At 48.6% G+C, this 12,280-nt stretch overlaps 1 protein-coding gene across 1 annotated transcript in view; it reads left to right on the top strand.

Moving 5' to 3' along the window:
• Positions 1 to 3,927: 3,927 nt before the first annotated feature.
• PINK1 (PTEN induced putative kinase 1) overlaps positions 3,928 to 12,280 on the top strand; it is a 33,137-nt gene continuing 24,784 nt past the window's right edge. The window contains exons 1-3 of the mRNA XM_015557201.1: positions 3,928 to 3,932; positions 4,203 to 4,208; positions 10,523 to 10,532. Of these exons, the coding sequence (XP_015412687.1) occupies positions 3,928 to 3,932; positions 4,203 to 4,208; positions 10,523 to 10,532 (21 nt within the window). The remainder of the gene's footprint in view (positions 3,933 to 4,202; positions 4,209 to 10,522; positions 10,533 to 12,280) is intronic.

The raw sequence follows: 12,280 nt of genomic DNA, 5'->3' as shown, positions 1-12,280 counted from the left end.
GATCTCTCGCATCGATGTTTCTAACTCTCTGTCCCTCTCCCTTCTTCTCTGTAAAAAATCAATAAAATATATTTTTTTTAAAAAAAGACAAGGGCAGGTGTCTTTGTGTTCTAATTTCAGCACAAAGTACAACAGAATCTCTCCAAGATTAATAGAAAAGCAGCATAGGAACCTAAAGCTAGAGGGACCTAAAAATTACCTGGCTGCTTAGACCTGTCACTTACCCCCATTTCACAGCTGAAGAAACTGAGGCCCAGGGAGAGTGAACAACTTTCCTGGGAATTAGTGGCAGAGCCGGGACAAAATCCCATCTTTAGAGTCTCGCCCCAGGGCTCATTCCACTGCGCCATGCTGTGCCAGGAGGTCAAACACTGTTCCCTGCTCTCCTTGAGCCGACACTGGGACCTGTCACGGTGCAAGTTGACTCTTGCCCTTGACAACACTCATCTCTCGGTGCCAAAACCAGCTGGTGGGGTGGCAGCAAGATATAACCGGGTATGGTTCCAAACTAGTCAGATTCCAGCGCAGATTCTGGCTAACGAAAGCACTGCACCCCCATTTCACAGCTGAAGAAACTGAGGCCCAGGGAGAGTGAACAACTTTCCTGGGAATTAGTGGCAGAGCCGGGACAAAATCCCATCTTTAGAGTCTCGCCCCAGGGCTCATTCCACTGTGCCATGCTGTGCCAGGAGGTCAAACACTGTTCCCTGCTCTCCTTGAGCTGACACTGGGATCTGTCATGGTGCAAGTTGACTCTTGCCCTTGACAACACTCATCTCTCGGTGCCAAACCAGCTGGTGGGATGGCAGCAAGATATAACCAGGTATGGTTCCAAACTAGTCAGATTCCAGCCCAGATTCTGGCTAACGAAAGCACTGATCAACACCCTCCACATGCCCTAGACCAGTGGTTCTCAACCTTCCTAATGCCGCGACCCTTTAATACAGTTCCTCATGTTGTGGTGACCCCCAATTTCATTGTTACAAATTGAACATAATTAAAGCATAGTGATTAACCACAAAACCCATATGTAATTATATACGTGTTTTCTGATGGTCTTAGGTGACCCCTGTGAAAGGGTTGTTCGACCCCCAAAGGGGTCGCGACCCACAGGTTGAGAACCGCTGGTCTATGGGGAGAAAGAAAATACACAGACAATCTGAACATGTAACAACTATGGGTGGTATAGGAACATGCGAAAAGGGCTTCCAACCTGGAGGGGAAGCAAGGGAGGAAGAGAGAGTTGTCAGAAAAGACTTCCTAGAGATTAAAAATGTTGGCCATGTAAGTGGATTCTGCATGGACATTCTCCAAGGATCAACCTGGAATTACAACGAAAATAAAGAAAACCTGCCTGAAAATCAACTGAAGACTCACTGGAGAGAACCCTGATAGCCAAGGATGGAAAGTGGAAACCGCACAGAGGCCTGCAGGAGGGGCAGAGGCACGAAGGGCTGGCTGGGCCCTCACACACAGCAGCTGAAGTTCTGGAGAGATACCTCAGCTGTGGGGGGTGCCACTGAGAACTCTGGGGCCTAATTGCCCATTGCTCCCCTGGTTGCAAGTCTCCTGAGGTCCCTTGCCTATGGGGGACGGAGAGGGGCAAGGGAATGCCATGAGCTTGCTCCCTGGAGAGAAAGCGCCCCCATTTCTTTTATAAAATTCTAAACTTGGCCTCTGTCTGGCCCCGCGGTGGACCAGTTATTACAGGTTTTTTCCCTGAGTAACTTAGGGAGAAGGACCCGCTTCCAGAGCCCTCCCCGAGCCCGAGGCCTCTGCTGGCTCCCCTTGGCTTTGGGAGCAATACATGAGGCTGTGCTGGGAACATTTTGTGTGGATAAGCAGAGATCAGGATGTGCATTATACTTTATAAAAAAATAAAGAGGGGCGGAAAATCACTCCATTTCAAAGCTGATTCAAGAAAATAATGATATTCTGGGGGAAGAGGCCAAAGTCAACAAAAGGTTAATGGCACGGTAGCCTTGCTCTGTTCAGACTATTCCCAGCGAAAGGCTTTTTCTCTTGGTCATTATCTACTTCTAAACTTGACTGGGTATTGCTAGAGACAATTAGTAAATATCCTTATTTACATAAAACTGCATTTTCCCGGTACCCAACTGCTCCGCTCTGGGTATTCAGCCTACAGAGCATCCCCGAGCCAGAAATAGTCATTATTGCATGAATGATTTATTAAATTGAGAGCATGGACTTAGAAGATGAATGGAAGCTCCCCCGTTAGCATTGACGACCCCTGTGAGGCCTGTAAGATAGAGAGAGTGGAGCCCAGAATGGATTTTTGCTAATGAGGAGATAAGCCTGTCAGGAAACCCTCGATACCAGCACAGGCAGGAGAGGGAGAGAGTTTGGGAAAGCATGGAGGGAATGTTCTGAGATCCCTTCCAAGCTTTCAGTTCTTACTCTTGGCAGGAATGTTGGTTAATGGTTAAAAACCCAGGCTTGGGGTCTTAGCTGGTTTGGCTCAGTGGATAGAGCGTTGACCTGCAGACTGAAGGGTCCCTGGTTCAGTTCCGATCAACGGCACATACCAAGGTTGCAGGCTCCTCCCTGGCTCAGGCCCTGGTCGGGGCACGTGCAGGAGGCCACCAACATCGATATTTTCTCTTACATCGATATTTCTCTCTGTCTTTCCTTCTCTCTTCCACAATCTGAGCCTGGCTTTTCCTCTATAAAGTGGAGAACACCTGCCCATTGGGCTGTTGTGAGGACTCAGGAAAGGACTTTAGTAAAGTTCCTGGCACAGAGTGTGCAATAAATTAAAACTATCGTTTTAACGTTATCATTATACAAGGTACAAAACTACCAAAGGCAGGGGCCACAGATCCTGGGTTCAAATCCTGGTTCTGCTACTTACCAGCTCTGTGACCCTGGGCAGGTCACATCACCTTTCATGATCTGGAGCACGTGGATAATAAAAGTGCCTACGTGGGCCCTCTATTATAAGGTTGATAGGGGGTTAAATGAGTGGCTGGCACAGAGAACGGCAATGTTAAGGGTAAGCCAGTATTATGATCAGGCTGTCTCCCAGTCCTCAGAGGTATGCTGCCTGGATGCACCATCTTGTGATTTTTGAACCCTAGGCCCAACCCAGCCTCCCAGTGGAATTCATGTTTATCCAACTCCCTTGAAGAACCTGATGCAGGTCACCTTGTCCAACCAGCTGGCCATTGGACAGTTGGCCATGCATGTCCCAGGCTGCAGAAAGGAAGTGGTGAGCTTAGCAGGGGCAGGTCATACAGGGCTCTACAGGCCATGGAAGAGATTTCACTCAGAGCACCTGCCCGGGAGTCCTACCCAGTCTGTCCATGTTGTGGGATTTACATGTGCAGATTTTATCTCCCTTTCCAGCTGGTAAGATCCCTGAAGACAAGGCGTCAAATGGCAATTTTCAGACAAAGCATTACCCCATTTTCTCTAGCTATTATCCCCATTTTCTCTAGCTGTTACCCCCATTTTCTCTAGCCGTTATCACCATTTTCTCTAGCTGTCGAGCCTTCCCACACTAGAGACGGAGGATCCGGGGCCTTAGGTGTGACAGACTTTTGATCCTCAATACGAAGTGGGCATAATGCAGTTCGAATAAGAGCCCACATAGTTAAAGATGACAAGGGCACTCATTTTCCTTGAGCCTGATTTAAGAGAGTGCCTTTTGACACCTTCATTCCTTTATCCTTGAGCATGTAAGCTAAACATTTACAATGATGTTTTTGCCTTTTACTCGAATTCTTCTCCATTATAACCTGGCTGAATCAAAACGTTCCTCGTCCACTTAGGGTCGCAACTCCAAAGCTGGCGCGGACTTTGTGTGTGCTGAACTTCCCACCTCTACAGTGAATTCCACTTTCCCTTTCTCACTTTGTTTTTCACTCAGGGGAATCTTCTCCTCCAGATTCCTATTCAGGCACCAGAATGCCGCAACCTGCACGGCTAGGGTTCAGGATCTGAAGGAGGGGGCCGACGCACAAATGAAAATGCTATACGAGAAATATGAATTTAGAAGGCATTGGGGGTTAGGGTGTCTCTTTCATGAAAAGCACACCGAAACTGGTCCCGTCTGCTTTTATTCACTTGCATACACATTTGCCCTTTAGCAATGCATACAGGCATATCAATCAAAGGTAAAGTTTGGTAAACAGTAAAAGGATCATCAGGCCAAACCAGTTTGGCTCAGTGGATAGAGCCTCGGCCTGCTGACTGAAGGGTCCCAGGTTCGATCCCGATCAAGGGCATGTACCTAGGTTGCGGGCACATCCCCAGTAGGAGGTGTGCAGGAGGCAGCTGGTCGATGTTTCTCTCTCATCGATGTTTCTAACTCTCTATCCCTCTCCCTTCCTCTCTGTAAAAAATCAATAAAATATATTTTTTAAAAAAAAGGATCATCAGGTTAGGGAATTGCCTTGAGCCACCACTATCTCAACACAGCCCTGCTAATGCCCAAGGTCCATTGGCCTTCCACGTTCCTTGGTGCACTCTTATGACAGTATTGGGAAAGCGGTGGCTTCCCGCATCTGTCTCCTACTGGACCGAGCAATCTCTTAAAGGCCAGAGACAAATTTTCCTTAACTTTTGTGTCCTAGGGTGTGGGTGACAGCAAGTGCTCACTAAATGTTTAATAAATGCACTAATGAAAAGAGTAGTCCTGCCCATGGCCTCGCCTTTGCAACTTGGGAAGCCTCCCAGCCCTACATCTCAGCCTCTAGGACACAGCACCTCTGTGAGTCCAAGTCCGACTTACCTTTAAGGGGGCCTGAATCTCGGTCATTGTCCTCATGTCTCAGGAAAAACTGACCTCTGTGTGCTTCTCTACTTCCCCAGTGACGTGCAAGATGATTTCATCTCACCATGCGGGGCCTGCAGGCAAGTCATGAGAGAGGTAAGCAGCTCTTTCTTTTTGGAATGTGAACCGGATGCCTCCCCGCTTTCTCCAGGCTGTGGGAGGGAAGCCAAGCTGCCAGAAGACAACTACTGTCCTATTTGCTTGGCTGGCTGATTTCAAAGGCCTTCCTGAGCCTGCGTGAATCACTGAGTGTAATTCTTTCATTCAATGAATACTCCCTGAGTGGGTGTCTTCCCCTCATGAATAGATAGGCCATGTCCTGCCCTCACAGAGTTTATAGTGCAGGAGACAAACAATAAACAAGGAGCAAAATAAACAAACAGTAGCCTCTGAGAATGAGGACATGGCTATGGAGAAAAAAATGCAGAAAAGTGAGTCATGAGGGACAGAAGGGGCAGCAGGTAATACTCTAGATCAGAGCCAGAGGTCAGAAACAATAGCCCATGGGCAAATCCAGCCTCCAGCTGTTTATTCTAAATAAAGTTTTATTGGCACACAGCCACGCCCATCCATTCACATATGGTCCACGGCTGCTTTGACCTGACCGCAGCAGAGATGAGCCATTACAACACAGACCTTATGACCCGAAAGGCCCAAGATATTTACATCTGGCCATTTATGGAAAAAAGTTTGCCAACCGCTGCTCTCGATGCCCAGGCAGGGCCTCTCTTTGAAGATGACATTTGAGCGGGGTACAAACAATGAGAAAAGACAGAGCAGACAGAGGCCTAGAGAAGAAGATTCCCAGCGGAGCAACCAGCAAGCTTAGTGCCCATCACTTAGTGAATTTGACAAGTCATGAGAAGGTCAAGGAGACTAGGACCCAGTGAATGAGGGGGTTAGGACATGAAGTCAGAGATGGGCAGGGCCAGATCACACATGGCCTTGTAGGCCATGGGACGGAGGGTATATTTTATTCCAAGAATAAAGGGAACTGAATTGTACACTTAAAAATGGTTAAAGTGCCCTGGCCGGTTTTGCTCAGTGGATAGAGCACTGGCATGTGGATTGAGGGGTCCCGTGTTCAGTTCCGGCCAAGGGCACATGCCCAGGTTGCGGCTCCGTCCCCACTAGGATGTGCGGGAGATGGCCGATTAATGATTCTCTCTCATTATTTTTTTTTAAAATATATTTTATTGATTTTTTACAGAGAGTAAGGGAAAGGGATAGAGAGTTAGAAACATCAATGAGAGAGAAATATCGATCAGCTGCCTCCTGCACACTCCCCACGGGATGTGCCCGCAACCAAGGTACATGCCCTTCACCGGAATCGAACTCGGGACCCTTCAGTCCACAGGCCGACATTCTATCCACTGAGCCAAACCAGTCAGGGCCTCTCTCATTAGTGATGTTTCGATCTCTCCCTCTCCCTTCCTCTCTGAGATCAATAAAGAAATATAAAAAAATAAAAATGGTTAAAGCGTGCCCTGGCCGGTTTTGCTCAGTGGATAGAGCACTGGCATGTGGATTGAGGGGTCCCGTGTTCAGTTCCGGCCAAGGGCACATGCCCAGGTTGCGGCTCCGTCCCCACTAGGATGTGCGGGAGATGGCCGATTAATGATTCTCTCTCATTATTTTTTTTTAAAATATATTTTATTGATTTTTTACAGAGAGTAAGGGAAAGGGATAGAGAGTTAGAAACATCAATGAGAGAGAAATATCGATCAGCTGCCTCCTGCACACTCCCCACGGGATGTGCCCGCAACCAAGGTACATGCCCTTCACCGGAATCGAACTCGGGACCCTTCAGTCCACAGGCCGACATTCTATCCACTGAGCCAAACCAGTCAGGGCCTCTCTCATTATTGATGTTTCTATCTCTCCCTCTCTCATCCTCTCTGATATCCATAAAGAAATATAAAAAAATAAAAAGGGTTAAAGCGATACATCTTATAGTATATACACTGAGTGGCCAGATTATTATGACCACCCCATCAGTACTTCATTGACAATTCCAAAAATACTGAATATTGAAAACTTCCTAAGCAAATACTCTGAAGGTTTTATTAATATTATTTGCATAACTAATTCGCTTCATTGTACTGATGGGGTAGTCATAAGAATCTGGCCGGTCATAATAATCTGGCCACTCAGTGTATATAGTAGTGGCCAGGTGTATGGATTTGTGCACATTAAGAGGAAATTAATTAGAAGAAAGATCTGTGCAGTAATTATGTTACTGAAAAAAATTACATGTCAAAATAGTACATATATCATCAAATTAAAACATGTGTGCGATTGGCGCCAGTAAGAGCTTTATATGTATCATGCATGCATGAGTCAACATTTATTTTTAAATTGCTAGTGTGCATTATATGTACCGGCCGGTTGGTCAGTCGGGTGGTCCATGAATAAATCACGATGTGGTTCATGTTGAATGTCAACAAAAACAACCAAATTCACGATCAACAATGACAGATTGAAACACACCTGGGCGATTGGCGCCAGCAAGAGCTTAACATGTATCATGCATGCACACGTCAATGTTTATTTTTAAATTGCCAGTGCACATCACATGTACCAGCCAGTCGGTCGGACCGTTGGATGGACACACGGTCGGTCACTTAGCCTTTTCTTATGTATATACTAGAGGCCCAGTGCACAGGATTCATGCACTGGTGGGGGGGGTATGGCCGTGGGGATTGGCCCACTGTGCCAGCACTGCTCATCCTGGTCAGCCAAGCGGCTGTGGACCCGCCCTCTGAGTGGCCACTCCTGCTGTGGGAGTGCACTGACCACCAGGGGGCAGCTCCTGCATTTAGTGTCTGCCCCCTGGTGGTCAGTGTGCGTCATAGTGACTGGTCGAGCCATTCTGGTCGTTCCGCCGTTCGGTCACTGGGATTAGGATTTATTATATAGGATTAGGACATTAAAATAAAAGTTGGTAAAAAGAAAATAATAATAAAGAAGGGACTTAAGGAAACCGATGTAGTTTTTATAAAGATCATCTTGACGGAAGGCTTGGATTTCTTCAACTCTAAATGCAAAGGGCTGGATTCTTTCTTTTTTTAATATATTTTTATTGATTTCAGAGTAAGGGAGAGGGAGAGAGAGATAGAAACATCAATGATGAGAGAGAATCATTGATTGGCTGCCTCCTGCATGCCCCCTAATGGGGATTGAGCCCACAACCTGGGCTTGTGACCTTGGCCAGAATCGAACCCGGGACCCTTCAGTCTGCAGGCCAATGCTCTATCCACTGAGCCAAACCAGCCAGGGCAAAGGGCTGGATTCTTACTCCAGGCTCAGTGGAAGTTTCTGACACGTACGTGTGCATTTGGGGAAAGGGGTGTCAGGATCTTCTGTGGCCTCTGAGAAAGGTCTGTGTCCTTTAGAATCCCAAAAGGTTAAAGCCACCAGCTTCAAGAATCCCACAGACCCCTGAGCTCTGATGTGATATCGTCAGCCCCACTAAACGCAGCATCTCGGTTAATCCCTGTCCCCACCCGAGGCGGGAGGAGTGGGTCGTTATCCCCATTTCTCAGAGAAGTGAAATGACCCAGGAAGGACAGTGCGGGTTGTGGGGAGCTGGACCACAGCAGAGATGAGCCATTATCAGGAGCAGACCGACTGCACAGCTGCTCCTTGCGGCTGACACCTCCCCTTATGTTTTGGTAAACGGGACAAGTCCACCCCAGCCCTGGAGGAGACATGGTGGTGCTTTGCAGAATAGGAGCTGCTCCTCCACCAGGCTTCTGCTGTTGAGATTGTTTATATTTGGGGGCAGACGGGTTGTTTCAGTTTTGCCTTTGTGCCTTGGGGTCTCAAGGCATCTGTCAAATATGCAAGCTCCATGATTTTGCCAGGACTGCAAAGCAGCCACAGTTAGCAGAACACATTTCCCTAGTCCAGGTGCAGAATGCCACCACGAAGGCACTGATTTCACGATGTGGACCTCATCGCACTTTGGAGGGGCAGAAATGGCTGCCCAACTCCCCGGCAAGTCCGAGGCCTCATAAGGAAACCACATCAGGAGGGCAGCTCCCTGGCTCCCGAGGCCTGAGTCGGTCCAATTGCTTGTTGGCAAACGAGAGAAAGCAAATGAAAAGGCCTCAGGGGAGACGGGCAACACTGAAAACAAAATGCTCACAGTAAGAGATGAAGCTTGGGGACTAGGACCAGGCACTGAAACTCACTCCACTTTCATCCATAAAACTCACTTTCACCCACACCCGCGGGCACAGCCTGCTGAGCACATTAATTTTAAAAAGCCACAAGGCTGAGTGTGCCTGGTAATAAGTGGGAGATTCAGACAGAAGCGTGGAAACAGCAGGCTGCCAACCTGAGCGCTCGTGAGCAAACGCGAGCAATCCACAGGAATGGCTTCCAGTAACGGAGCGTTCACTGTGTGCCAGGCTCTGCAGACAGGCGCTTCACAAAACCCATCCCCTGCTGTTCTCACAGCACCTGGCCAGGGAGGCCTCGGTATGGGTCTGTTGATTCCCACGTCAGGTCTCTTTCCTTTATGTCACAGCCGATTTAACTCTCCGTCTTCCTGCCTACTGCATTCTGGCTCTGAAACCATCTCACAGAGTAAGACACGAGACCCAAAGAGCTTAGTCCTTTGCCCAAGGTCACGAACAAGGGTAGCTCCTGATAGCGTAAAGGAAACATGGAGAAACAGATTTGGGCCAAAATTCTGCTTTGCTGACATTACCCTGCTAAGCTTCAGTTTCCGTATCAGTAAAATGGGGGTAATAATAGCACCTACCTCCCAGGGTAAAGGATGAAATCTCTCAGGTGCAATCTCCGGGGTGCACCTTCTCCTGGTTGCGGGGCGTGAACGAGATGCTGGGAGGAAGGGAAGCAGGTGTTGGTTGCTCTTTGTCCTGGCAGGAGGAGGCCGCCCGGGGGTTCGATACTGTTCTCATAACGCCCTGGGTGAGTCCATAATGACATTTATTGCCCATTAGCAATGTGCAAAGCACCGTACTAACTGCTTAACATGTCATCTCTCATTGGCTCTTCCCTCGAGCTCTGTGAATCAGGTGTAATTGTCATTCCCATTTTATAGATGAGAAAACTGAGGCACAGAGAGGAACATTAGATAGGAAGAGGTAGAGCCAGACTCAAACCCAGTTCTGCCCTAACGCCTCGGCCATACTGCCTCCCTCACACTAGCTTTGCCTCTTTTCCAGTTTGGCTCCAACTGGGATGTCTACTTGACCAAGCCGGATGGTACCTATGTTCTCACGACAGTCCAGGAGCTGCTGCCTGCCTCCTTCGGGCCCGAGGACCTGCAGAAGGTCCAGTGAAAGATGGAGAACGCCCACCGCCTGGGAGAGCCTGGGTTCCCACAGGTGCTTAAGGAGCCAGCCGTACGGAGAGCTTCACGAAGACCTTCTCACAGACCCGGGACACCTGCCGAGTCAGCCCCAAGCCCACAGGGGCCGGGCAGAGATGACTTTTGCAAATGGTCCTCAAGCACGTGGGTCTTCTACTGAAGTAATAGAGGGGCCTCACTCCAGCCTGGGTCATGGCCCCTCCCTGTCACCCCAGACTACCCCACCTGCCACCCGAGACCGGAGAAACCCATTCCATCCTCTCCTTCCTGCGGGCCCTCTTTAAATCCAGGCCAAGTGTGGACTGCTTCCCCATTCGCCTTCCCAAGGTTCTATCCTGTTCGGCGCGACTTTTCTAATTATAAACATCACAGCGCCGCCTGACTCAGGAGAGCTCATGTGCTCGTCTCCGTCATTGCTCGCAGCTCCTAGGAGGCCGGGGTGATTTGTCTCTCTCTGCACACACCTGGCTTTCTGTGGGTAGAGGAAATGGGCCCTCGGTGTGGAGAGATGAGGTTCTTAGGCTTCTTGGCCCTGTGTCTCCAGAAGGGAACCCCCCCCCCCCTGCCCGCTGGGTCTAACTTTCCGTAGTGGCCATTTCCAGTGTCTATTTTGGATTCCTTCTTACAAATGAGGGGCTGGGCTTCAGTGAGGTTAAGTAACTTGCTCTAGGACTATGGCAAAGTTCAAACCGGAATCCAGGTCCTCAAACTCCCACGATGGTCTCTAGAAATAGTGCATGCTCTTTGCGGGGCACTGTGCTAACGCGATCAACAAGGACTATATGACTATATGAACCCATTTAGTCCTCTCTTACCAAGCTCAGAGTAGGCTGCCCTCCCTTTACCAATGAACAAAATCCGAGCTCAGAGAGGTTAAGTCACTTGCCCAAAGTTGCACAGCTAATAGGTAGCAGGCTGGAATTTGAACCAGGTCTGCCTGATTCCAAGTGTTTTTCCATTCTCCCACTGCTGATGTCTGGCTGCCTTTATTTATTTGAGTATCATTTAAATGGCAGATATTGCAGAGATAAAGATGTATAAGACAGTCTCTGACCTTGAGGAACTTGCACTCCGACAAGGCGAGAGAGAGGTGGAAACAGGTCTATTGCACAGAAATACTGTGATTCAGGCAGGTCCCAAGTGCAAGGTGGCTACAGTGGGGGCTATGCCACCTCCTGGGGTTGAGGAGGGTCTGTTCCATTGGCGCATTGGCTGCAACACACACACACACACACACACACAATTAGGCAGGTGAGTACTGAAAAAGGGACAGCCAGGCTGACCTGCTAAGGGTGACAGCTCTGATCCCTGCAGGAGTTGCCTGAGTACTAGGGTGAGAGTAGAGCACAGGCTTCCTCTTTCTAGGCAAGCACTGTTGCTGGGAGCACAGGAAGTGTTGCCCTTCCCTGGGGGTCCCTCCTCTCCGATCCAGATCCGGGGCAGCTACAGGTGTGTCTGGGAGGACTAGCTTCTCCACAGCACACACGGCCCACCTGCTGCCATCTGGCAGGTGCGGCACTGCCGGGGTCTTCTGCACACCCTTCTGGGTGGTCTCAATATGGGGGTGGGGGAGGGGAGGGGGGGAAACAAGAGAATGCTGGAATTAAAGAGACCACGATGCTAATATCAGTCAAATTCTGCTCAGTGGGAATCTAGATGGGTGATTTTTTCCTTTGTTCATATCTGTATTTTTTTAAACTTCCAAAACTTTTTAATATTTCATAAGAACCAAATGGTATTGCATAATGGTTAAATATTTGGAGTTGGACAGCCTCCAAACTGTGGCTTTGCACAAGTGATTTCATTACTCTGACACTATCATCATCTAAAAGAGAGTTGCTGTGCGGATTGAACATTAAGAGGAGCCCAGTGTTGGACCCTCCATAAGCTCTTGATACAGGGCAGCTGTGAAAGGTGACACATTTTGGTCCTTTGAACATGGATTTGAGTTTTGCAACAGGCAGCAGTCTTTTATAGCCAATGTATTCATTCATTTGCAAATGATTTATTAAGTGCCTACTGTTCTGGGGCTAAACGGTGGGGAGGTAGCAATGATGAGACAGATGAAACCCCTGCCCTCCACGGCTCTGGCGGTAGCGGTGGGAACTGAGAGCTAATGGTTCTAGAACTTCACGTCACCC

This window comes from Myotis davidii, unplaced genomic scaffold (assembly GCF_000327345.1).
Source record: "Myotis davidii unplaced genomic scaffold, ASM32734v1 scaffold149, whole genome shotgun sequence".
Classification (NCBI taxonomy): Eukaryota; Metazoa; Chordata; class Mammalia; order Chiroptera; family Vespertilionidae; genus Myotis; species Myotis davidii.
This window is presented reverse-complemented; position numbering and strand designations above follow the sequence as displayed.